Source organism: Oncorhynchus masou, chromosome 33 (assembly GCF_036934945.1).
Source record: "Oncorhynchus masou masou isolate Uvic2021 chromosome 33, UVic_Omas_1.1, whole genome shotgun sequence".
NCBI lineage: Eukaryota > Metazoa > Chordata > Actinopteri > Salmoniformes > Salmonidae > Oncorhynchus > Oncorhynchus masou.
Window position 1 is genome coordinate 491,991 of NC_088244.1, and position 25,443 is coordinate 517,433.

Below are 25,443 nucleotides of genomic sequence, written 5' to 3' on the forward strand. Positions count from 1 at the left end.
AGGGTTGCCAGGTGTGGTAATCCGGGTTGCCAGGTGTTGTAATCCGGGTTGCCAGGTGTTGTAATCCGGGTTACCAGGTGTGGTATTGAGGGTTTCCAGGGGTTGTAATGAGGGTTGCCAGGTGTAGTAATGAGGGTTGCAAGGTGTAGTAATGAGGGTTGCCAGATGTAGTAATGAGGGTTGCCAGATGTAGTAATGAGGGTTGCCAGGTGTAGTAATGAGGGTTGCCAGGTGTTGTAATGCGGGTTGCCAGGTGTTGTAATGAGGGTTGCCAGGGGTTGTAATGAGGGTTGCCAGATGTAGTAATGAGGGTTGCCAGGTGTTGTAATGCGGGTTGCCAGGTGTTGTAATGAGGGTTGCCAGATGTAGTAATGAGGATTGCCAGGTAGAGGAATGAGGGTTGCCAGGTGTGCATCATGATGGGGTGCAGGTGTTGTAATGAGGGTTGCCAGGTGTAGTAATGAGGGTTGCCAGGTGTAGTAATGAGGGTTGCCAGGTGTAGTAATGAGGGTTGCCAGGTGTAGTAATGAGGGTTGCCAGGTGTAGTATTGAGGGTTGCCAGGGGTTGTAATGAGGGTTGCCAGGGGTTGTAATGAGGGTTGCCAGGTGTTGTAATGACGGTTGCCAGGTGTTGTAATGAGGGTTGCCAGGTGTTGTAATGAGGGTTGCCAGGTATTGTAATGACGGTTGCCAGGTGTTGTAATGACGGTTGCCAGGTGTGCGTAATAATAGGTTGCAAGGACTGTGGTTAGTAGACCTGCGACGTCGAGCACCGGAGAGGGGGAACAAGATTAGACGAGACACAGATAAACATATAACCAACTCATAACTAAAAATCTGTAACGTTCCACAAGACGTTGCTAAACATATTCTTTCTCTTCAATTTGCTTTTCTGGATTCACAAAACTTTCTTAAGAATACATTTTTTCTTAACTGCCATTTTTTCCTTAACTACTGTACAGACTTGTTATTTTGTGAATCTGAGCCCTCTTCATACTGCTGGGTTGACTGTGAGACAGAAGCTGCAACAACTCAGGTTTCAGTGTGTGTGTGTGTGTGTGTGTGTGTGTGTGTGTTTGCCTGCGTGTTTTTATGGAACTCGTCAGCTGCAGTGACCCCTCCTACAGGAAGCAGAGAGGGGTGGGGTGGGATAGAGAGGGTAGCAGCCGGGCAGTCTTCTCTTGAACCAGGAAGAAGAAAGTAAGCCGACTCCACCAAGTTAGTAAGACCACAGAATGTTATGTAATTTATCTGTGTGTGTCTCGTCTTTCTGTCAACCTTTAATTCTTAGCCTCTGTTCCACATCTGTATTTATATACTAAACGCCAAGGGAGAATTTGTCCAACACCTCTGTTATATGGGACTCTGGTCACCTTTAGTGTGTCCAATGTGTTTCTTGAGAGAGTGTTTTTTTTGTGCGTGTGTGTGAGAGAGAGGGAGCGAGGTATCAGTATATAACACACATGGGTGTTTCAGTGTGATTCTCCTTAGTACAGCGTCTGTTGTAGTACAGTCGGCTAAGGAACAGTTGGTGTAATAGAGGTACTGAAATGTGACTCTGGTTCCGTGCCTTCAGAAAGTATTCATACCCTTAGACTTATTCCTCATTTTGTGGTGTTACAGCCTGAATTCAAAACAGATTAAATAGATTTTTTCTCTCACCCATCTACACACAATACCCAATAATGACATAATTTACATAAGTATTCACACCCCTGAGTCAATACATGTTAGAATCACCTTTGGCAGTGATTATAGCTGTGAGTCTTTCTGGGTAAGTCTCTAAGAGATTTGCAAACCTGGATTGTACATTATCCTTTTTTAAGTTCTTCCAACTCTGTCAAGTTGGTTGTTGATCATTGATAGACAGCATTTTAAAGTCTTTTCATTGCAAGACAGCCATTTTTCAAGATTGTCAAGCCGATTTAAATCAAAAGTGTAACTAGGCCACTCGGGAACATTCAATGTTGTCTTGACATGTTTGGCCTTGTGTTTTAGGTTATTGTCCTGCTGTAAGGTGCATTTGTCTCCCAGGGTCTGTTGGAAAGTAGACAACCAGGTTTTCCTCTAGGATTTTGCCTGTGCTTAGCTGTATTGTTTATTTTTATCCTAAAAAAACTCCCCAGTCCTTAATAATGAAAAGCATACCCATAACATGATGCAGACACTACCATGCACTCTAATCCTTAATGATGACAAGCATAACCATAACATGATGCAGCCACCACCATTCTTGAAAATATGAAGAGTGGTACTCAGTGATGTGTTGTGTTGGATTTGCCCCAAACATAACGTTTTCTATTCAGGACATACAGTTAATTTCTTTGCCACATTTTTTTGCAGTATTACTTTAGGATGCATGTTTTGGAATATTGTTATTCTGCTCAAGCTTCCTTATTTTCAGTCTGTCATTTATGTTAGTGTTGTGAAGACGCTACATTGTTGTTGATCCATCTTCAGTTTTCTCCTATCACAGCCATTAAACTCTGTAACTGTTTTAAAGTCACCATTGGCCTCATGGTGAAATCCCTGAGCAGTTGCCTTCCTCTCTGGCAACTGAGCTAGGAAGGATGTCTGTATCATTGTAGTGACTGGGTGTATTGATACACCATCCATAGTGTAATTAATAACTTCACCATGCTTAAAGAGATATTCAATGTCTGTTTTGTTTTTTTACCCATCTACCAATAGATGCACTTCTTTGCAAGGCATTGGAAAACCTCCCTGGTCTTTGTGGTTGAATCTGTTTTTGAAATTCGCTGCTCGACAGAGGGACCTTCCAGATAATTGTATGTGTGGGGTACAGAGATGAGGCAGTCATAAACAAACATGTTAAACACTATTATTGCACACAGAGTGAGGCCATGCAACTTATTATGTGGCTTGTTAAGCACATTTTTACTTTTAATTATTTAGGCTTTCCATAACAAAGGGGTTGAATACTTATTGACTCAAGACATTTCAGCTTTTCATGTTTAATTAATTTGTAAAAATGTCTAAAAGCAGAATTCCACTTTGTCATTATGGGGTATTGTGTGGAAGGCCAGTGACACAACATCAGGCTGTAGAGTATTATATATTTTTTAAGTTGAGGTGTGTGCATACTTTCTGAAGGCACTGTTTGTGGGGTGTGTGTGCGTTACATTTCTCTGCTATGCCTCAGTTAATTAAGGATAATTAAAATTACAGTTATCTCAACCCTCAAGAGTTATATGGTCCCTGGAGTTAGTGTCGATGACTGGCGTTCATTGGGACAGAATACTTTTAACCCCATTAAGAGTATCCAGAGACAGGGCGTTCAATCTATGGAGTTATCCACAGATGTGGGAGGGGCCTCAGTGTCATATTTCCCAGTATGCTTGAATGTTTTGGTATCTACTGGAGAGCTCCTCTTTATCTACACCCATTCAGCATCGTTCACACCCTCTTAAGCTTTAGCCCCACCCATCTCTTTAAGGAGCGTTCAGAGCGCCACATTGGACGCTCTGGCCAAGGAGTAGGAGTGATCCAAGCGTGCTGCCCTAACAACAGCAGTCAAGCACCCAAGCTAACTGGCTAACATTGACTAGCTTTCTAGCTACTTCCAGACACAAATGAGAGAACAGCTCACTCTGACCATTTTACTCACCCTAGCAGAGGTGGTTAGGCTGTTTTCATGTTATCTAGCGTGTTGGTGACTGCAACTGTATTGCTGGCAACAATGTAATTATGCTTTTTTGCCAACGTTTACTGACACTGGCCATATTCAGCGGGTGTTGAGTGTTCGTAAATTCGTCAGTTATTCTGCGCTCTGGCACACCCAGACAAGAATACTCTGAAATCAGAGTAGATAGACAATTTGTAAGTCGCTCTGGATAAGAGCGTCTGCTAAATGACTTAAATGTAAATGTAAATAGCCAGAGAGAATTTACCAGCTACGTCTATCAACAGTTGTTGCAGGTACATTCTATTGAAATGGTTACTTGCATAGTGGAGTCTTTTGTTTAGACATGTAGCTAGCTAGCTAAGCAATGACACATAAGATATGAACCAACTCATGACGTTACTACCCTGCATGAATCTGCAGGTAGCTAACCAACCAGGTTCAATGTTAGCTTGCTCACATTAGGCTATAACTAGCAATGCAAATGCATTTCTGATTAGAATAATATTACTATACAGATCCTACACGTAACATTAGCTAGTGAGCCAGCCAGTTAATGTTAGCTGGCACGCTAACAGTACACTTTAACTTGAAATGAAAACATCTTTCTGACTAAAGTAGAAACGTGTAATATCTGAAAATGTAGCTAGCTAGACTATCTTACCCACGTACATGGATGGACGCTTCTCCCTCTCTGTCACGGATGCCATGGTTGCCCTTAGTTTGAAGATGTAATCATGGCTAGCGGGAAGGTTACTGACTTTTTCAGTGGCTAAATCAAGTAAGCACGTAATTTATCAATTCTATTTGTATTTTTACATGGCATACAAGTTTGTTATTAAGGCACATGAAAGTTTATATGTTCAAGAAGGCATTTCTGACCAAAAACGCATTTGGCTCAAATGGTGCTCCTGTGAAGTAATGACTCGCAACATATGCCTAGTTTCCTGAAACGAGTCACACATAAACTCCCAAATAGTGTTACATTTGACTCCATAGGAGTTAAATTAACTCTGCCGGTTTGACTTTGTACAGCTGTAGTTTCAGTCTGGGTTGAATGTAGGGTGAATCTTACTTAGCCTGTGTTGCACCCTGCTGGTTTTACCCCAAACAAACCAAACTTCAACTGTCAGGTCATTATCAAGTACTTACCATGTAACTATTAAGCCTAACGGTCTAGAGAGTTGGAAAAGACAGTAGGAACTCACCACTGTCACTCTGAGCTCACGTGACATTCAGGGAGCATCTCAAATGATCTCTGTGTCTTGTCAGCTGGGAACATCCAACCAAGCCTGTAGGCTAGTTGAAGTCTTGGGGGTTTAATGTAGTATGAATCTAGTGTGTAGACTCGTTTAAATGGTCCTATATGGCTCAGTTGGTAAATCGTGCTACCCACACATAAAACGTAAGCAATGCACACACAACTGTCAGTCACTTTGGATTAAAGCGTTGGATAAATGGCATATTACAGTATGATTATATTAAGTCTGGGTTTAAGTACTCCCACTGGGCTTTAATGAATCCTTAACTAATCACACTGCAATTGTTAGGTCATTATTGAGTAATTACCATGTAACCATTAATGACTTGGACATCGTATTTAACTCCATGTACATGTGTGCATTAATACACATATGTGAATTGAAAATGTATTTTCTTTTATATCCCAACTCCCCCTGAGACACTCGGAGAGTGGGGTCACAGCCAGGGTCACAGCCAGGGTCACAGCCAGGGTCACCATAATCTAGCGCTCCTGGAGCAATTAGGGTTAAGTGCCTTGCTCAAGGGCACAACCTTTCGGTTACTTGCACAACGCTCTAGTCTAGCTGCTAGGCTATCTGACACCCACCCCTAGAGAGAAGGTATGAGACACAAGAGCTTAGCGAGAAACTGGAGAGAAGGTATGAAGAACAAGAGCTTAGCGGGAAACTGGAGAGAAGGTGTGAGACACAAGAGCTTAGCGGGAAACTGGAGAGAACGTATGAGACACAAGAGCTTAGCGGGAAACTGGAGAAAAGGTGTGAATTACAAAGGCTTAGCGGGAAACTGGAGAGAAGGTATGAAGAACAAGAGCTTAGCGGGAAACTGGAGAGAAGGTATGAGACACAAGAGCTTAGCGGGAAACTGGAGAGAAGGTATGAAGAACAAGAGCTTAGCGGGAAACTGGAGAGAAGGTATGAGACACAAGAGCTTAGCGGGAAACTGGAGAGAAGGTGTGACGAAGTTACGTGACTCAACATGACTTTCAATAGCCCGATTGCCAAACAGATCTGGCACCAGTGTGGAGGATGAATCAGAGTTAGTTGGGCAACATAGATAAATAAATATTATAGTAATAAGATGTTTTATTTACATAATATGCTTATGTCAGATACTTGTCATTAGAATGTCTCCCTTTGGACTATACTGTTGGCAGTTGCACTTTTCCCTTCTCACCTAGGGCTCAGTCACTTAGGGCTCAGTCAGCTAGGGCTCAGTCTGCTAGGGCTCAGTCACTTAGGGCTCAGTCACTTAGGGCTCAGTCAGCTAGGGCTCAGTCAGCTAGGGCTCAGTCACTTAGGGCTCAATCAGCTAGGGCTCAGTCACTTAGGACTCAGTCAGCTAGGGCTCAGTCAGCTAGGGCTCAGTCAGCTAGGGCTCAGTCACTTAGGGCTCAGTCTGCTAGGGCTCAGTCACTTAGTGCTCAGTCTGCTAGGGCTCAGTCACTTAGTGCTCAGTCAGCTAGGGCTCAGTCACTTAGTGCTCAGTCAGCTAGGGCTCAGTCAGCTAGGGCTCAGTCAGCTAGGGCTCAGTCAGCTAGAGCTCAGTCACTTAGGGCTCAGTCAGCTAGGGCTCAGTCAGCTAGGGCTCAGTCAGCTAGGGCTCAGTCAGCTAGGGCTCAGTCACTTAGGGCTCAGTCAGCTAGGGCTCAGTCACTTAGGGCTCAATCAGCTAGGGCTCAGTCACTTAGGACTCAGTCTGCTAGGGCTCAGTCACTTAGTGCTCAGTCTGCTAGGGCTCAGTCACTTAGTGCTCAGTCAGCTAGGGCTCAGTCACTTAGTGCTCAGTCAGCTAGGGCTCAGTCAGCTAGGGCTCAGTCAGCTAGGGCTCAGTCAGCTAGAGCTCAGTCACTTAGGGCTCAGTCAGCTAGGGCTCAGTCAGCTAGGGCTCAGTCAGCTAGGGCTCAGTCAGCTAGGGCTCAGTCACTTAGGGCTCAGTCAGCTAGGGCTCAGTCAGCTAGGGCTCAGTCACCTAGGGCTCAGTCAGCTAGGGCTCAGTCACTTAGTTCTCAGTCAGCTAGGGCTCAGTCAGCTAGGGCTCAGTCAGCTAGGGCTCAGTCAGCTAGGACTCAGTCACTTAGTGCTCAGTCACTTAGGGCTCAGTCAGCTAGGGCTCAATCACTTAGGGCTCAGTCAGCTAGGGCTCAGTCAGCTAGGGCTCAGTCACCTAGGGCTCAGTCAGCTAGGGCTCAGTCACTTAGTTCTCAGTCAGCTAGGGCTCAGTCAGCTAGGGCTCAGTCAGCTAGGGCTCAGTCAGCTAGGGCTCAGTCAGCTAGGGCTCAGTCACTTAGTGCTCAGTCACTTAGGGCTCAGTCAGCTAGGGCTCAATCACTTAGGGCTCAGTCAGCTAGGGCTCAGTCAGCTAGGGCTCAGTCAGCTAGGGCTCAGTCACTTAGGGCTCAGTCAGCTAGGGCTCAGTCACTTAGTGCTCAGTCAGCTAGGGCTCAGTCACTTAGGGCTCAGTCAGCTAGGGCTCAGTCACTTAGGGCTCAGTCAGCTAGGGCTCAGTCACTTAGGGCTCAGTCAGCTAGGGCTTAGTCACTTAGGGCTCAGTCAGCTAGGGATCAGTCACTTAGGGCTCAGTCACTTAGGCGTCGGTCACCTAGGGCTCAGTCACTTAGGGCTCAGTCAGCTAGGGCTCAGTCACTTAGGGCTCAGTCAGCTAGGGCTCAGTCACTTAGGGCTCAGTCACTTAGGCGTCAGTCACCTAGGGCTCAGTCACTTAGGGCTCAGTCAGCTAGGGCTCAGTCACTTAGGGCTCAGTCAGCTAGGGCTCAGTCAGCTAGGGCTCAGTCACTTAGGGCTCAGTCACTTAGGCGTCGGTCACTTAGGGCTCAGTCACTTAGGTTAAACCATGTGATGGGGAGATGTCGTGGAAAATTGCAAGATTATGTTATAGTGCTTGTAAGATTATTTTATCATCTTTGTATTGCATTAGAATGGTTGTTTTATTCAACGGAATAGAATCTGTTGAATATTGTGTGTGTGTGTGTGTGTTCCACTGAGGATGGTCCTCTATGAGATAGCACTGACAGAGGAGATTTACGATGTCTTTGGCCAATAAAGCCTAAAGAGCATTCCAGATAGTGAGGTAATGTTTTGGTACTATGAAGTACCAGGAACGAGATTAGAACCTCATTTTAGAGACCAAACTGAACGATCATTTATAGCTAATGCTATCTAGCTATGGGATACTCCTCTTTCAAGTAAAAGGCCCTTTGTGAACTGTTCCTAAGATCTGTGGTTCGTCATGTAAGTTGAGAGGGATGTATCTTTGCTATAAAAGATCTCAGTTGCCATTATGTTGGGGCTCATTTATAGGCACTGAATTGATCTGAGTCAAAGGGCTATTGTAAAGCTCATGTTATTAAAAGATGAAGTTTAAGTATAACTCTGAGTGGTGTGTGGTTTGTAACTCTCCTCATTTGTTAATAGAGGAATTTCCCACGACACCAGGCTAGACATTCAAGCCAATCACAGCATTCTGAAAGAGCGTTATAAAGATGATTTAGTGTGATTTCTCTCCTTTCCTCACTCGTAATTTTCTTCTTTGTCATGCTGAGTAAAATAGTGCTCGTCAGCTCGATATATAACAAAAGTCTACAGGATCAGTGTCCCTAAACCGGGACAGTTGTTGCTCAATATTCTTGTTAATCTAACTACAGTGTCCAATTTACAGTAGCTATTACAACAACAAAAATACCATGCTATTGTTTGAGGAAAGTGCACAACAACAAAAATACCATGCTATTGTTTGAGAAAGTGCACAACAACAAAAATACCATGCTATTGTTTGAGGAAAGTGCACAACAACAAAAATACCATGCTATTGTTTGAGGAAAGTGCACAACAACAAAAATACCATGCTATTGTTTGAGGAAAGTGCACAACAACAAAAATACCATGCTATTGTTTGAGGAAAGTGCACAACAACAAAAATACCATGCTATTGTTTGAGGAAAGTGCACAACAACAAAAATACCATGCTATTGTTTGAGGAAAGTGCACAACAACAAAAATACCATGCTATTGTTTGAGGAAAGTGCACAACAACAAAAATACCATGCTATTGTTTGAGGAAAGTGCACAACAACAAAAATACCATGCTATTGTTTGAGGAAAGTGCACAACAACAAAAATACCATGCTATTGTTTGAGGAAAGTGCACAACAACAAAACACTTCTCAGGCAACTGGTTTGACACATTAACCTCTGAAGGTAAATAATGTACTTACATTCAGTTCTTGCTCTGATTTGTCATCCTGAGGGTCCCAGAGATAAAATGTAGTGTAGTTTTGCTTGAAAAAAAATCAATTTTTATATTCAAATGTAGAAACTGGGTTCACAGTTTGACCACACTGCAGTCCCTGCCATCTAGATGTGTGAAGGTTAGTGTATTTTCTGTAGGGAAACTAATGATCCATTCCTTGGAGTCTGTAAACTTTTTTTTTTTATTACCATATCATTTTTGTTTGTTCTCTATAGTTATGTACTTGAAAATATATTATTTGACCAATTCGGCACATTCGGGCAAACTCCTGGCAGACTTGATAGAAAATGTTGGGAAGTGATGTAATTCTTCACTGGATCAGTCTGGAACGTTCCACACACATTGCCTCCATCTTGTGGACAACATCTAAATTACACCTATAATCCGATCTCTATGTATGGAATTTCTCTTGCATTTCAAAGATGATGAAAAACATAAAATGCATGTTTTTTTGTTTGTATTATCTTCTACCAGATCTAATGTGTTTACACTCCTACATTAATTTAAAAATAGTGGCAGTATGAATCTGAAGGAGACATTTATTTTTATCTTCATCATGATCTTTCTGTCTCACGGTACTATAACGTTAAACTGTGTGGGACTGAAGTTGTGTATATTTTAGTTCAGGGATATTCTATCTGGGGTCTGGCCCTCTAGGGTTCCATAGAGGTACGGTAGGGAGTCTGCAATCCAAAAATTGTTTTCCATTTTTATTTCAATGTTTTCATGAATATTATTAGCAACAACTAAATATGTTCTTGCATGCCTACACTCTTAGAAAAAAAGTTGCTATCTAGAACCTTAAAGGGTTCTTCGACTGTCCCAGTAGGGTGACCCCTCTGAATAACCTTTTTTTGGTTTCAGGTAGAACCCTTTTGGTTCCAGGTAGATCCCTTTTGGTTCCAGGTAGAACTCTTTTGGTTGCAGGTAGAACCATTTTTGTTGCAGGTAGAACCATTTTGGTTCCAGGTAGAACTCTTGGAGTTCCATGTAGAAGCCTTTCTACAGAGGGTTCTACATGGAATCCAAAAGGGTTCTACCTGGAACCAAAAATGGTTTGTACCTCAAACCATAAATGGTTGTCCTATCGACACAGCCGAAGAGTAAGAAGAGCTGAAAAGTGAGTATACTGTAGAAAAGAGGAGAATATCTTTTTTCTGAGAGTTTACAGTAGAGAAGAGGAGAATATCATCTTTCTAATGATGTCAACTTTATTTCGCAGCTCCTAATATTGAGCCAATTACACTCTTTGTAGTATCTGACAGGCTTTGACAAAGCACCTGCTAATAGGCTACAAGCCTCAATTACACTACTTGGCTTGTGAGTACCAGTCGCGGTAACTACTGCTGGCTGCTGGTGAGCGCTCTTTACTTGGACATACATTTTTACCAAGTCATAAGGTTTGGTTAACCAGCTAACCAGCTGCTCTTAGAGTTACCTTTCCTTACCAACACATGGCTGACGTTTGTTTAACCAGCTAAATAGCAGCTTTTAGTGATAATGTGTTAGGAGTGACCGTTCGAGCTAATAGGCTATGTTAGAGTTTAAACTTCCCTTTCAAATTATGTGGGGAGGTCAAAATAATGAAAACAAAATATATTATTTTTTAAATGTTGATTACTTCTCCTTTCCATTATCATTCATCTGATAAACTTGTTTTTGTTGCTAACATATGATAGGGTTAATGGGCCACTGGTTCACCTGGGAGGGGTTCCCTGAGCCACTGGTTTGTCTTGGTGGGGTTCCCTGAGCCACTGGTTTGTCTGGGAGGGGTTCCCTGGGCCACTGGTTTGCTTGGGAGGGGCAAGTCAGTTAAAAACAAATTCTTATTTACAATGACGGCCTACCAAAAGGCAAAAGGATTCCTGCAGGGACAGGGGCTGGGATTAAAAATGTAGGACAAAACACACATCCCGACACGACAACACTATATAAAGAGAGACCAAAGACAACAGCACAACATGGTAGCAACACATGACAACACAGCATGGGAGCACCACATGACAACACAGCATGGGAGCACCACATGACAACACAGCATGGGAGCACCACATGACAACACAGCATGGGAGCACCACATGACAACACAGCATGGGAGCACCACATGACAACACAGCATGGGAGCACCACATGACAACACAGCATGGGAGCACCACATGACAACACAGCATGGGAGCACCACATGACAACACAGCATGGGAGCACCACATGACAACACAGCATGATAGCAACACAACATGAAAACAACACAGGAGCAACACAACATGGAAGCAACACATGACAACACAGCATGGTAACAACACAACAACAACAAGGTAGCAACCAACAACACGGTAGCAACACAACATGACAACAACACGGTAGCAACACATGACAACAACACAGTAGCAACACAACATGACAACAACAGGGTAGCAACGCAGAATGGTAGCAACTCAACAATGGAGATGTCTATTTAACAAGGAGAGTTTAAAAAAACGCTGATTTAGGATACACAATTCATATGATTATTGAGAGATTTCTACATAACTGACTGACTGACTGGCTGGCTGGATGACTGACTGACTGACTGACTGGCTGGCTGGATGACTGACTGACTGACTGGCTGGCTGGATGACTGATTGACTGACTGACTGACTGACTGACTGACTGACTGGATGACTGACTGACTGACTGGCTGGCTGGATGACTGATTGACTGACTGACTGACTGACTGACTGGCTGGATGACTGACTGACTGGCTGGCTGGATGACTGATTGACTGACTGACTGACTGGCTGGCTGGATGACTGATTGACTGACTGACTGGCTGGCTGACTGACTAACTGACTGGCTGGCTGGATGACTGATTGACTGACTGATTAACAAGATTCTGCCTCTTCCACAGCTTGGTACCATGTCATCCTCTTGCTCCCTCCTCCTCTTCCTCCTCTCTCTGAGCGGGGTGAAGCTGATCTCAGGGTTTAAGATCTGTGCCTTTAACGTCCAAAGCTTCGGAGACTCCAAGTCACGCAACACTGAAGTGATGCACACACTAATACGGGTGAGAGTTTCATGCGTACACATGCGTACACACACACACACACACACACACACACACACACACACACACACACACACACACACACACACACACACACACACACACACACACACACACACACACACACACACACACACACACACACACACACACACACACACACACACTCGCAGGGCTGTGTGTGTGTGAGTGAACCTGGATGACATATGATCTCATGACTGAAGTGTGTGTGTGTTTCAGATTGTGTCTCGTTGCGATGTGTGCCTGCTACAGGAAGTGAGAGACACTAAACAGAAAGCCATACCGCTGCTGATAACGGAACTGAACAGGTCAAACACACAAACACCTAAATATCCATGTTTTCAGAGGTTGTAAATGTGAGTGTGTATATCAAGAGGGTTTTTCTCTTCTCTATCAGGCATAACAGCCAGAACCAGTATGATTATGTGGCCAGTGAGCGGCTGGGCAGGACACCTAGCTACCAGGAGCAGTACGTGTTTGTGTTCAGGTGAGCCCAGGACACCTAGCTACCAGGAGCAGTACGTGTTTGTGTTCAGGTGAGCCCAGGACACCTAGCTACCAGGACCAGTTTGTGTTCAGGTGAAATTAGGACACCTAGCTACCAGGACCAGTTTGTGTTCAGGTGAGCCCAGGACACCTAGCTACCAGGACCAGTTTGTGGTCAGGTGAGACCAGGACACCTAGCTACCAGGACCAGTTTGCGGTCAGGTGAGACCAGGACACCTAGCTACCAGGACCAGTATGTGTTCAGGTGAGCCCAGGATACCTAGCTACCAGGACCAGTATGTGTTCAGGTGAGACCAGGACACCTAGCTACCAGGACCAGTTTGTGTTCAGGTGAGACCAACTATCATCATCATCACCTTTATTGGGGGCGGAAGGTAACCTAGTGGTAAGAGCAGGTAGCCTAGTGGTTAGAACAGGTAGCCTAGTGGTTAGAGCAGGTAGCCTAGTGGTTAGAGGAGCGGCAGGTAACCTAGTGGTTAGAGCAGGTAGCCTAGTGGTTAGAGCAGGTAGCCTAGTGGTTAGAGCAGGTAGCCTAGTGATTAGAACAGGTAGCCTAGTGGTTAGAGCAGGTAGCCTAGTGGTTAGAGCAGGTAACCTAGTGGTTAGAGCAGGTAGCCTAGTGGTTAGTGCAGGTAACCTAGTGGTTAGAGCAGGTAGCCTAGAGGTTAGAGCAGGTAGCCTAGTGGTTAGAGCAGGTAGCCTAGTGGTTAGAGCGTTAGACTAGTAACCGAAAGGTTGCTGGATCTGTTTCCCCAATCTGACAAGGTAAAAATGTGTCCTTCTGCCCCTGAACAAGGCAGTTAACCCACTGTTCCCCTGAACAAGGCAGTTAACCCACTGTTCCCCTGAACAAGGCAGTTAACCCACTGTTCCCCTGAACAAGGCAGTTAACCCACTGTTCCCCTGAACAAGGCAGTTAACCCACTGTTCCCCTGAACGAGGCAGTTAACCCACTGTTCCCCTGAACGAGGCAGTTAACCCACTGTTCCCCTGAACGAGGCAGTTAACCCACTGTTCCCCTGAACGAGGCAGTTAACCCACTGTTCCCTGAACGAGGCAGTTAACCCACTGTTCCCCTGAACGAGGCAGTTAACCCACTGTTCCCCTGAACGAGGCAGTTAACCCACTGTTCCCCTGAACGAGGCAGTTAACCCACTGTTCCCCTGAACGAGGCAGTTAACCCACTGTTCCCCTGAACGAGGCAGTTAACCCACTGTTCCCCTGAACGAGGCAGTTAACCCACTGTTCCCCTGAACGAGGCAGTTAACCCACTGTTCCCCTGAACGAGGCAGTTAACCCACTGTTCCCCTGAACGAGGCAGTTAACCCGCTGTTCCCCTGAACGAGGCAGTTAACCCGCTGTTCCCCTGAACGAGGCAGTTAACCCGCTGTTCCCCTGAACGAGGCAGTTAACCCGCTGTTCCCCTGAACGAGGCAGTTAACCCACTGTTCCCCTGAACGAGGCAGTTAACCCGCTGTTCCCCTGAACAAGGCAGTTAACCCGCTGTTCCCTGAACGAGGCAGTTAACCCGCTGTTCCCCTGAACAAGGCAGTTAACCCGCTGTTCCCCTGAACAAGGCAGTTAACCCGCTGTTCCCCTGAACGAGGCAGTTAACCCGCTGTTCCCCTGAACGAGGCAGTTAACCCGCTGTTCCCCTGAACGAGGCAGTTAACCCGCTGTTCCCCTGAACGAGGCAGTTAACCCGCTGTTCCCCTGAACAAGGCAGTTAACCCGCTGTTCCCCTGAACAAGGCAGTTAACCCGCTGTTCCCCTGAACAAGGCAGTTAACCCGCTGTTCCCCTGAACAAGGCAGTTAACCCACTGTTCCCCTGAACAAGGCAGTTAACCCACTGTTCCCTGGGAAGCTGTCATTATACATAAGAATGTATTCTCTCTTGTTAAATAAAGGTTACAGGTAAAATAGTCCTCTTCTTCCTGTGCAGGACTGAGTCTAACAAGCTTTTTTCTATGATTAGAAAAGTCTAATTACTGTGTGTTTGTGTGTAGGATCGGCTCTGTGACAGTAACAGATCAGTACCAGTATTCTGACATGTTGCCGGGAGACGAGGATGCCTTCTCCAGAGAACCCTTCATCATCCGCCTTCACACCCCCAAGACAGGTAGCACTGCTGTTATAACACTGTTATAAGTTATCGTAGGGGTGTTACAAACAGTCGTCAGATGTTATTACAGGTACATTGGAGTGAATCAATTGAGTTGAGAACTAAACAGACATGACATCATGAGATAGGATTAAACAGACATGACATCATGAGATAGGATTAAACAGACATGACATCATGAGATAAGTATACATATAACAACAAATGATGGGACCAACATCAATAATAATAATAGTAGTGGAAATGGGATTACCATTAACAGCAACTACAACAACAATATTAATGAGAATAATGATATATTAAGTCAATCTGTCTCTCTCTCTGTCTCATTCCCTGTCTGTCTCTGTCTCTTTCTCTGTCTGTCTCTCTCTCTCTCTCAAACTGTCTCTCTCCCTCTCTCTCTCTCTCAAACTCTTTCTCTGTTTGTCTCTCTCTCTGTGTCTCTTTCTCTCTCAAACTCTTTCTCTGTCTGTCTCTCTCTGTCTCTCTCTCAAACTCTTTCTCTGTCTGTTTCTCTCTCAATTCAATTCAATTCAAGGGCTTTATTGGCATGGGAAACATGTGTTAACATTGCCAAAGCAAGTGAGGTAGATAATATATAAAGTGAATATATAAAGTGAAATAAACAATAAAAATTAACAGTAAACATTACACATACAGAAGTTTCAAAACAATAAAGACATTACAAATGTCATATTATATATATATACAGTGTTTTAACAATGTACAAATGGTTAAAGGACACAAGATAAAATAAATAAGCATAAATATGGGTTGTATTTACAATGGTGTGTGTTCTTCACTGGTTGCCCTTTTCTCGTGGCAACAGGTCACAAATCTTGCTGCTCTGATGGAACACTGTGGAATTTCACCCAGCAGATATGGGAGTTTATCAAAATTGGATTTGTTTTCGAATTCTTTGTGGATCTGTGTAATCTGAGGGAAATATGTCTCTCTAATATGGTCATACATTGGGCAGGAGGTTAGGAAGTGCAGCTCAGTTTTCACCTCATTTTGTGGGCAGTGAGCACATAGCCTGTCTTCTCTTGAGAGCCATGTCTGCCTACGACGGCCTTTCTCAATAGCAAGGCTATGCTCACTGAGTGTGTACATAGTCAAAGCTTTCCTTAATTTTGGGTCAGTCACAGTGGTCAGGTATTCTGCCGCTATGTACTCTCTGTGTAGGGCCAAATAGCATTCTGCTCTGTTTTTTTGTTAATTCTTTCCAATGTGTCAAGTAATTATCTTTTTGTTTTCTCATGACTTGGTTGGGTCTAATTGTGCTGCTGTCCTGGGGCTCTGTGGGGTGTGTTTGTGTTTGTGAACAGAGCCCCAGGACCAGCTTGCTTAGGGGACTCTTATCCAGGTTCATCTCTCTGTAGGCTTTGTTATGGTAAGTTTGGGAATCGCTTCCTTTTAGGTGGTTACAGAATTTAACAGCTCTTTTCTGGATTTTGATAATTAGCGGACCCCAGACCTCACAACCATAAAGGGCAATGGGCTCTATGACTGATTGAAGTATTTTTAGCCAAATCCTAATTGGTATGTTGACTTTTATTTTCCTTTTGATGGAATAGAAGGCCCACCCTGCCTCTCTCTCTCTCCCCATATCTGTCTCTCCCCTCTCTCCCTGTCTCTCTCTCCACCTCTCTCTGTGTATCTCTCTCCCCCTCTGTCTCACTCTCTCCCTCCCTGCCTCTCCCTATGTCTCTCCTTCTGTCTCTCTCTATCTCTGTCTCTCTCCCTCCCTAAAATGATAAATAACCATGCAAAAAAGACCAACATGCTTAAGCTTCAAAGACGCTTTCAATGATACACATTTAATGATACACACGCACAAACACACTTTTTCTGTGTCTCTCTCTCTGTCTCATCTCTCTCTCCCTGCCTCTCTCACTCTGTCTCTCTCTCCCTGCCTCTCTCACTCTCTCTCTTTCCCTGCCTCTCTCTCTCTCAATTCAATTCAATTCAATTCAAGGGCTTTATTGGCATGGGAAACATGTGTTAACATTGCCAAAGCAAGTAAGGTAGATAATATATAAAGTGAAATAAACAATAAAAATTAACAGTAGACATCACACATACAGAAGTTTCAAAACAATACTCTCTCTCTCTCTCACACACCATCTCTCTGTCTCATTCTCTCTCTTTCTCTCCAGCCATACGGGACTTTGTGTTAGTACCCCAGCACACCACTCCCACCAACGCTACTAAAGAGATCGATGCCCTCTACGATGTCTTCCTGGATGTCAAGAAGAAATGGAAGACAGAGGTAACAGTGTTACTGTGATTTATTGTGATGGTGTAGACTATATTACATGGTTTTATTGTGACGGTGTAGGTAGACTATATTACATGGATTTATTGTGATGGTGTAGACTATATTACATGGATTTATTGTGATGGTGTAGACTATATTACATGGATTTATTGTGATGGTGTAGACTATATTACATGGATTTATTGTGATGGTGTAGGTAGACTATATTACATGGATTTAATGTGATGGGGTAGACTATATTACATGGATTTAATGTGATGGTGTAGACTATATTACATGGATTTATTGTGATGGTGTAGACTATATTACATGGATTTATTGTGATGGTGTAGGTAGACTATATTACATGGATTTATTGTGATGGTGTAGGTAGACTATATTACATGGATTTATTGTGATGGTGTAGGTAGACTATATTACATGGATTTATTGTGAAGGTGTAGACTATATTACATGGATTTATTGTGATGGTGTAGACTATATTACATGGATTTATTGTGATGGTGTAGGTAGACTATATTACATGGATTTATTGTGATGGTGTAGGTAGACTATATTACATGGATTTATTGTGATGGTGTAGACTATATTACATGGATTTATTGTGATGGTGTAGACTATATTACATGGATTTATTGTGATGGTGTAGGTAGACTATATTACATGGATTTATTGTGATGGTGTAGACTATATTACATGGATTTATTGTGATGGTGTAGACTATATTACATGGATTTATTGTGATGGTGTAGGTAGACTATATTACATGGATTTATTGTGATGGTGTAGACTATATTACATGGATTTATTGTGATGGTGTAGACTATATTACATGGATTTATTAGACTTTTTAAAATGTAGATGTTCCAAAGGTCTGCATCAGTGGCTTGAAGGCTGTGTGGAAGCCAGGTGATGCTACATGTGTTTATGTTAATCAATTAGCGTGAGACTGACAGAACACCCTAGGGGTGATGTTCCTAGGGGATTTTAACTGTGTGTGTAGATGGTGATGTTCCAAGGGGATTTTAACTGTGTGTGTAGATGGTGATGTTCCAAGGGGATTTTAACTGTGTGTGTGTGTGTGGATGGTGATGTTTCAATGGGATTTTAACTGTGTGTGTGTAGATGTTGATGTTCCTAGGGGATTTTAACTGTGTGTGTGTAGATGGTGATGTTTCAAGGGGATTTTAACTGTGTGTGTGTAGATGGTGATGTTTTAAGGGGATTTTAACTGTGTGTGTGTAGATGGTGATGTTTTAAGGGGATTTTAACTGTGTGTGTGTAGATGGTGATGTTCCTAGGGGATTTTAACTGTGTAAGTGTGTAGACGGTGATGTTCCTAGGGGATTTTAACGCTGACTGTGGCTACGTGGCCAAGAAGAACAGGCAGCATGTACGTCTCTATAGTAACCAGGCCTTCCTGTGGCTAATAGGGGACACAGTGGACACCACCGTTAGACAAACAACCACCTGTGCCTACGACAGGTACGTCTGTCTGTCTGTCTGTCTGTCTGTCTGTCTGTCTGTCTGTCTGTCTGTCTGTCTCTGTCTCTGTCTCTGTCTCTGTCTCTGTCTCTGTCTGTGTGTGAGCGCATCGAAGGCTGTCCAGTGCACTGGTCTACAATGCACCTTTGATTGAATACCCAACCTGTGGTAACCCTGTGTGGCAATCCTGTGTGTTAATCCTGTGTGTTAACCCTGTGTGTTAACCCTGTGTGTTAACCCTGTGTGTTAACCCTGTGTGGTAACCCTGTGTGTTAACCCTGTGTGTTAACCCTGTGTGTTAACCCTGTGTGGTCATCCTGTGTGTTAACCCTGTGTGTTAACCCTGTGTGGTCATCCTGTGTGTTTACCCTGTGTGGTCATCCTGTGTGTTAACCCTGTGTGTTAACCCTGTGTGTTAACCTGTGTGTTAACCCTGTGTGGTCATCCTGTGTGTTAACCCTGTGCGTTAACCCTGTGCGGTAATCCTGTGTGTTAACCTGTGTGGTAATCCTGTGTGTTAACCCTGTGTGTTAACCCTGTGTGTTAACCCTGTGTGGTCATCCTGTGTGTTAACCCTGTGTGGTCATCCTGTGTGTGTTGTAGGATCGTGGTCCACGGGGAGGCATTTGAAAAAGGCATCGTGCCCCAGTCCGCACAACCTTTCAACTTCGCCAAAGAATACGGCCTCACAGAGGAACAGGTAACACACCCACAGAGTCAATTCAACAGGAAACACCCACAGAGTCAATTCAACAGGCAGCACACCCACAGAGTGAATTCAACAGGCAAAACACCCACAGAGTGAATTCAACAGGCAAAACACCCACAGAGTCAATTCAACAGGCAACACACCCACAGAGTGAATTCAACAGGAAACACCCACAGAGTCAATTCAACAGGCAGCACACCCACAGAGTGAATTCAACAGGCAAAACACCCACAAAGTGAATTCAACAGGCAAAACACCCACAGAGTCAATTCAACAGGTAACACACCCCACAGAGTGAATTCAACAGGTAACACACCCCACAGAGTGAATTCAACCTACAACACACCCACAGAGTCAATTAAACAGGCAACACACCCACAGGGTGAATTCAACAGGAAACACACCCACAGAGTCAATTCAACAGGCAACACCCCCACAGAGTCAATTCAACAGGAAACATACCCACAGAGTCAATTCAACAGGAAACACACCCACAGAGTCAATTCAACAGCAACAGGCAACACACCCACAGAGTCAATTCAACAGGAAACACACCCACAGAGTCAATTCAACAGGAAACACACCCACAGAGTCAATTCAACAGCAACAGGCAACACACCCACAGAGTCAATTCAACAGGAAACACACCCACAGAGTCAATTCAACAGGAAAAACACCCCACAGAGTGAATTCAACCTACAACACACCCACAGAGTCAATTAAACAGTCAACACACCCACAGAGTCAATTCAACAGGAAACACACCCACAGAGTCAATTCAACAGGAAACACACCCACAGAGTCAATTCAACAGGCAACACACCCACAGAGTCAATTCAACAGGCAACACCCCCACAGAGTCAATTCAACAGGCAACACCCCCACAGAGTCAATTCAACAGGAAACACACCCACAGAGTCAATTCAACAGGAAACACACCCACAGAGTCAATTCAACAGCAACAGGCAACACACCCACAGAGTCAATTCAACAGGAAACACACCCACAGAGTCAATTCAACAGGAAACACACCCACAGAGTCAATTCAACAGCAACAGGCAACACAGGCAACACACCCACAGAGTCAATTCAACAGGCAACACACCCACAGAGTCAATTCAACAGGAAACACACCCACCGAGTCAATTCAACAGGAAACACACCCACCGAGTCAATTCAACAGGAAACACACCCACAGAGTCAATTCAACAGGAAACACACCCACAGAGTCAATTCAACAGGAAACACACCCACATAGTCAATTCAACAGCAACAAGCAACACACCCACAGAGTCAATTCAACAGGCAACACACCCACAGAGTCAATTCAACAGGAAACACACCCACAGAGTCAATTCAACAGGAAACACACCCACAGAGTCAATTCAACAGGAAACACACCCACATAGTCAATTCAACAGCAACAAGCAACACACCCACAGAGTCAATTCAACAGGAAACACACCCACAGAGTCAATTCAACAGGAAACACACCCACCGAGTCAATTCAACAGGAAACACACCCACAGAGTCAATTCAACAGGAAACACACCCACAGAGTCAATTCAACAGGAAACACACCCACATAGTCAATTCAACAGCAACAAGCAACACACCCACAGAGTCAATTCAACAGGCAACACACCCACAGAGTCAATTCAACAGGAAACACACCCACAGAGTCAATTCAACAGGAAACACACCCACAGAGTCAATTCAACAGGAAACACACCCACAGAGTCAATTCAACAGCAACAGGCAACACACCCACAGAGTCAATTCAACAGGAAACACACCCACAGAGTCAATTCAACAGGAAACACACCCACAGAGTCAATTCAACAGCAACAGGCAACACAGGCAACACACCCACAGAGTCAATTCAACAGGCAACACACCCACAGAGTCAATTCAACAGGAAACACACCCACAGAGTCAATTCAACAGGAAACACACCCACCGAGTCAATTCAACAGGAAACACACCCACAGAGTCAATTCAACAGGAAACACACCCACAGAGTCAATTCAACAGGAAACACACCCACATAGTCAATTCAACAGCAACAAGCAACACACCCACAGAGTCAATTCAACAGGCAACACACCCACAGAGTCAATTCAACAGGAAACACACCCACAGAGTCAATTCAACAGGAAACACACCCACAGAGTCAATTCAACAGCAACAGGCAACACAGGCAACACACCCACAGAGTCAATTCAACAGGCAACACCCCCACAGAGTCAATTCAACAGGCAACACCCCCACAGAGTCAATTCAACAGGAAACACACCCACCGAGTGAATTCAACAGGAAACGCACCCACAGAGTCAATTCAACAGGAAACGTACCCACAGAGTCAATTCAACAGGCAACGTACCCACAGAGTCAATTCAACAGGCAACACACCCACAGAGTCAATTCAACAGGCAACACACCCACAGAGTCAATTCAACAGGCAACACCCCCACAGAGTCAATTCAACAGGCAACACACCCACAGAGTCAATTCAACAGGAAACACACCCACAGAGTCAATTCAACAGCAACAGGCAACACACCCACAGAGTCAATTCAACAGGCAACACACCCAATTCAACAGGAAACACACCCACAGAGTCAATTCAACAGGAAACACACCCACAGAGTCAATTCAACAGGAAACACACCCACAGAGTCAATTCAACAGCAACAGGCAACACACCCACAGAGTCAATTCAACAGGAAACACACCCACAGAGTCAATTCAACAGGAAACACACCCACAGAGTCAATTCAACAGCAACAGGCAACACAGGCAACACACCCACAGAGTCAATTCAACAGGAAACACACCCACAGAGTCAATTCAACAGGAAACACACCCACAGAGTCAATTCAACAGGAAACACACCCACAGAGTCAATTCAACAGGAAACACACCCACAGAGTCAATTCAACAGGAAACACACCCACATAGTCAATTCAACAGCAACAGGCAACACACCCACAGAGTCAATTCAACAGGCAACACACCCACAGAGTCAATTCAACAGGAAACACACCCACAGAGTCAATTCAACAGGAAACACACCCACAGAGTCAATTCAACAGCAACAGGCAACACAGGCAACACACCCACAGAGTCAATTCAACAGGAAACACACCCACAGAGTCAATTCAACAGGCAACACCCCCACAGAGTCAATTCAACAGGCAACACCCCCACAGAGTCAATTCAACAGGAAACACACCCACCGAGTGAATTCAACAGGAAACGCACCCACAGAGTCAATTCAACAGGAAACGTACCCACAGAGTCAATTCAACAGGCAACACACCCACAGAGTCAATTCAACAGGCAACACCCCCACAGAGTCAATTCAACAGGAAACACACCCACAGAGTCAATTCAACAGGAAACACACCCACAGAGTCAATTCAACAGCAACAGGCAACACACCCACAGAGTCAATTCAACAGGCAACACACCCAATTCAACAGGAAACACACCCACAGAGTCAATTCAACAGGAAACACACCCACAGAATCAATTCAACAGGCAACACACCCACATAGTCAATTCAACAGGAAACACACCCACAGAGTCAATTCAACAGGCAACACACCCACAGAGTCAATTCAACAGGCAACACACCCACAGAGTCAATTCAACAGGCAACACACCCACAGAGTCAATTCAACAGGAAACACACCCACAGAGTCAATTCAACAGCAACAGGAAACACACCCACAGAGTCAATTCAACAGGCAACACACCCACAGAGTCAATTCAACAGGAAACACACCCACAGAGTCAATTCAACAGCAACAGGAAACACCCACAGAGTCAATTCAACAGGCAACACACCCACAGAGTCAATTCAACAGGAAACACACCCACAGAGTCAATTCAACAGCAACAGGAAACACACCCACAGAGTCAATTCAACAGGCAACACACCCACAGAGTCAATTCAACAGGAAACACAGGCAACACACCCACAGAGTCAATTCAACAGGCAACACACCCACAGAGTCAATTCAACAGGAAACACACCCACAGAGTCAATTCAACAGGAAACACACCCACAGAGTCAATTCAACAGGAAACACACCCACAGAGTCAATTCAACAGGAAACACACCCACAGAGTCAATTCAACAGGAAACACACCCACAGAGTCAATTCAGGAAGTATGTTATATCAATGTGTGCATGTGTGTCTTTTCCAGGCGCTGGACGTCAGTGACCACTACCCAGTGGAGGTTGAGTTGAAGGCGGGGTCAGAACATTTGGGAGGCCACGCCCTTCTGATCATCCTCATGACCTTCTTCATCTCCACCTGAACCTGTGGCCACGTTCCAGGCCGACTATACTGCATTGCATCAACCAATGGTTGTGTCCCACGTCAAGCATCAGATGGCTATACTGTATCATATGATGTGTACTGAACAAAAATATAAACAAATATAAAACAATTTCAAAGATTTTACTGAGTTACAGTTCATAGAAGGAAATCAGTCCATTTAAATAAATAAATTAGGCCCTAATATATGGATTTCACATGATTGGGTAGGGGCACAGCCATGGGTTAGCCTGGAAGGGCATAGGCCCACCCATTGGAGAGCCAGGTTAAGCCAATAAGAATACGTTTTCCCCATAACGGGCTTTATTACAGACAGACATGCTCCTCAGTACCCCCTCCTCAGACGATTCCACAAGTGAAGAAGCCGGATGTGGAGGTCCTGGGCTGGCGTGGTTACACGTGGTCTGCGGTCTTTAGTCCGGTTGGACGTACTGCCCAATTCTCTAAAACGAGGTTGGATGTGGCTTATGGTAGAGATATTCACATTCAATTATCTGGCAACAGCTCAATTGGACATTTCTGCATGCCAATTGCACACTCCCTCAAAACTTGAGACATCTGTGGCATTGTGTTTTGTGACAAAACTGCATGTTTTAGAGTAGCATTTTATTGTCCCCAGCGTAATGATCATGCTGTTTATTCATGCCACACCTGTCAGGTGGATGGATTATCTTGGTGAAGGAGAAATACTCACTAACAGGGATATAAACACATTTGTGCAAAAAATCTTAAGAGAAATAAGCTTTTTTTTTGCATATGAATTAGAATTTCTGGGATTTTTTATTTCAGCTCATGAGACATGGTACCAAAAATGTACATGTTGCATTTATATTATTGTTCAGTGTAGTTAGCATAATATGTTAAACACCTGTATAGGTGTTGTGAGACCTGGCAGGCGTCTGCAATGTTGTCAGCCTGGAACACGGCCAGTGTGTGTGTGATGGGAGAACTCCATGAGACTTCTGGTTCGAATACCAATTCAAACAAAGTGAAAAACCTGCCTGTGTGCCCTTGAGCAAGGCACTTAACCCTAATTTTGCTCCAGCACAGTACTTCTACAGCTGACCCTGTAAAACATTTCACTGCACCTATCCAATATATGGAACAATAAAACAGGTTTTTTCACACAGAATTATTCAATCAAACACCTGTTTCAGTAGTTCCATAGTACCTCATAGCTCAATGAAATCACAGAATGTCCTTCAAAAAAACCCTACTACTACCTGAATGATCAGAATAGGAAACGTGAGCACACACGGCACCACTAGTTTGTAAACCGACACTAACAGGTTTGATGGAATTCTAGCCTGGATTTCAGGAGTCTGAACACCAAAGCCTTATTCACGTCAGCCATTAATACCAGGATATTTACTGTGTATGTTTTTATGTAAGGAAATATATTTTTACACTGCACAAGTCATCCACTGGGAACAGTATGTATCGATTGTATTGAATTCAAAGGGGAGAGGCTCTAAAGGACACGGCGGACCTGTGAAACAACTAGCCAAAATCTAAAACTGACCCTTAACCTATTCTTATCAAATCAAATGTTATTTGTCACATGCGACGAATACAACAGGTATAGACCTTACAGTGAAATGCTGACTGACAAGCCCTTATTAACCAACAATGCAGTTGAAAATGTATAAAGGATCATTAAAAAATCAAAGTAACAAATAATTAAAGATCAGCAGTAAATAACAATAGCGGAGCTATATACAGGGGGTACCGGTACAGAGGACATTTCTGAAAT

The 25,443-nt window shown here is 44.1% G+C and overlaps 1 protein-coding gene across 5 annotated transcripts; it reads left to right on the top strand.

Moving 5' to 3' along the window:
• Positions 1 to 1,132: 1,132 nt before the first annotated feature.
• Positions 1,133 to 23,816, top strand: dnase1l1 (deoxyribonuclease I-like 1). Of its 5 annotated transcripts, none has more exons than XM_064956148.1 (9): positions 1,133 to 1,218; positions 12,060 to 12,215; positions 12,456 to 12,544; positions 12,634 to 12,723; positions 14,751 to 14,863; positions 17,026 to 17,138; positions 18,475 to 18,632; positions 19,236 to 19,332; positions 23,557 to 23,816. In XM_064956148.1, the coding sequence occupies exons 2-9, from the start codon at positions 12,069 to 12,071 to the stop codon at positions 23,668 to 23,670; spliced, it is 921 nt and encodes a 306-aa protein (XP_064812220.1). In that variant the 5' UTR covers positions 1,133 to 1,218; positions 12,060 to 12,068; the 3' UTR covers positions 23,671 to 23,816. The 5 variants fall into 5 exon arrangements, with proteins under 5 accessions (XP_064812220.1, XP_064812224.1, XP_064812221.1 ...); XM_064956152.1 differs by having other exon boundaries at positions 18,581 to 18,632; XM_064956149.1 differs by having other exon boundaries at positions 1,146 to 1,222.
• The last annotated feature ends 1,627 nt before the right edge of the window (positions 23,817 to 25,443 follow it).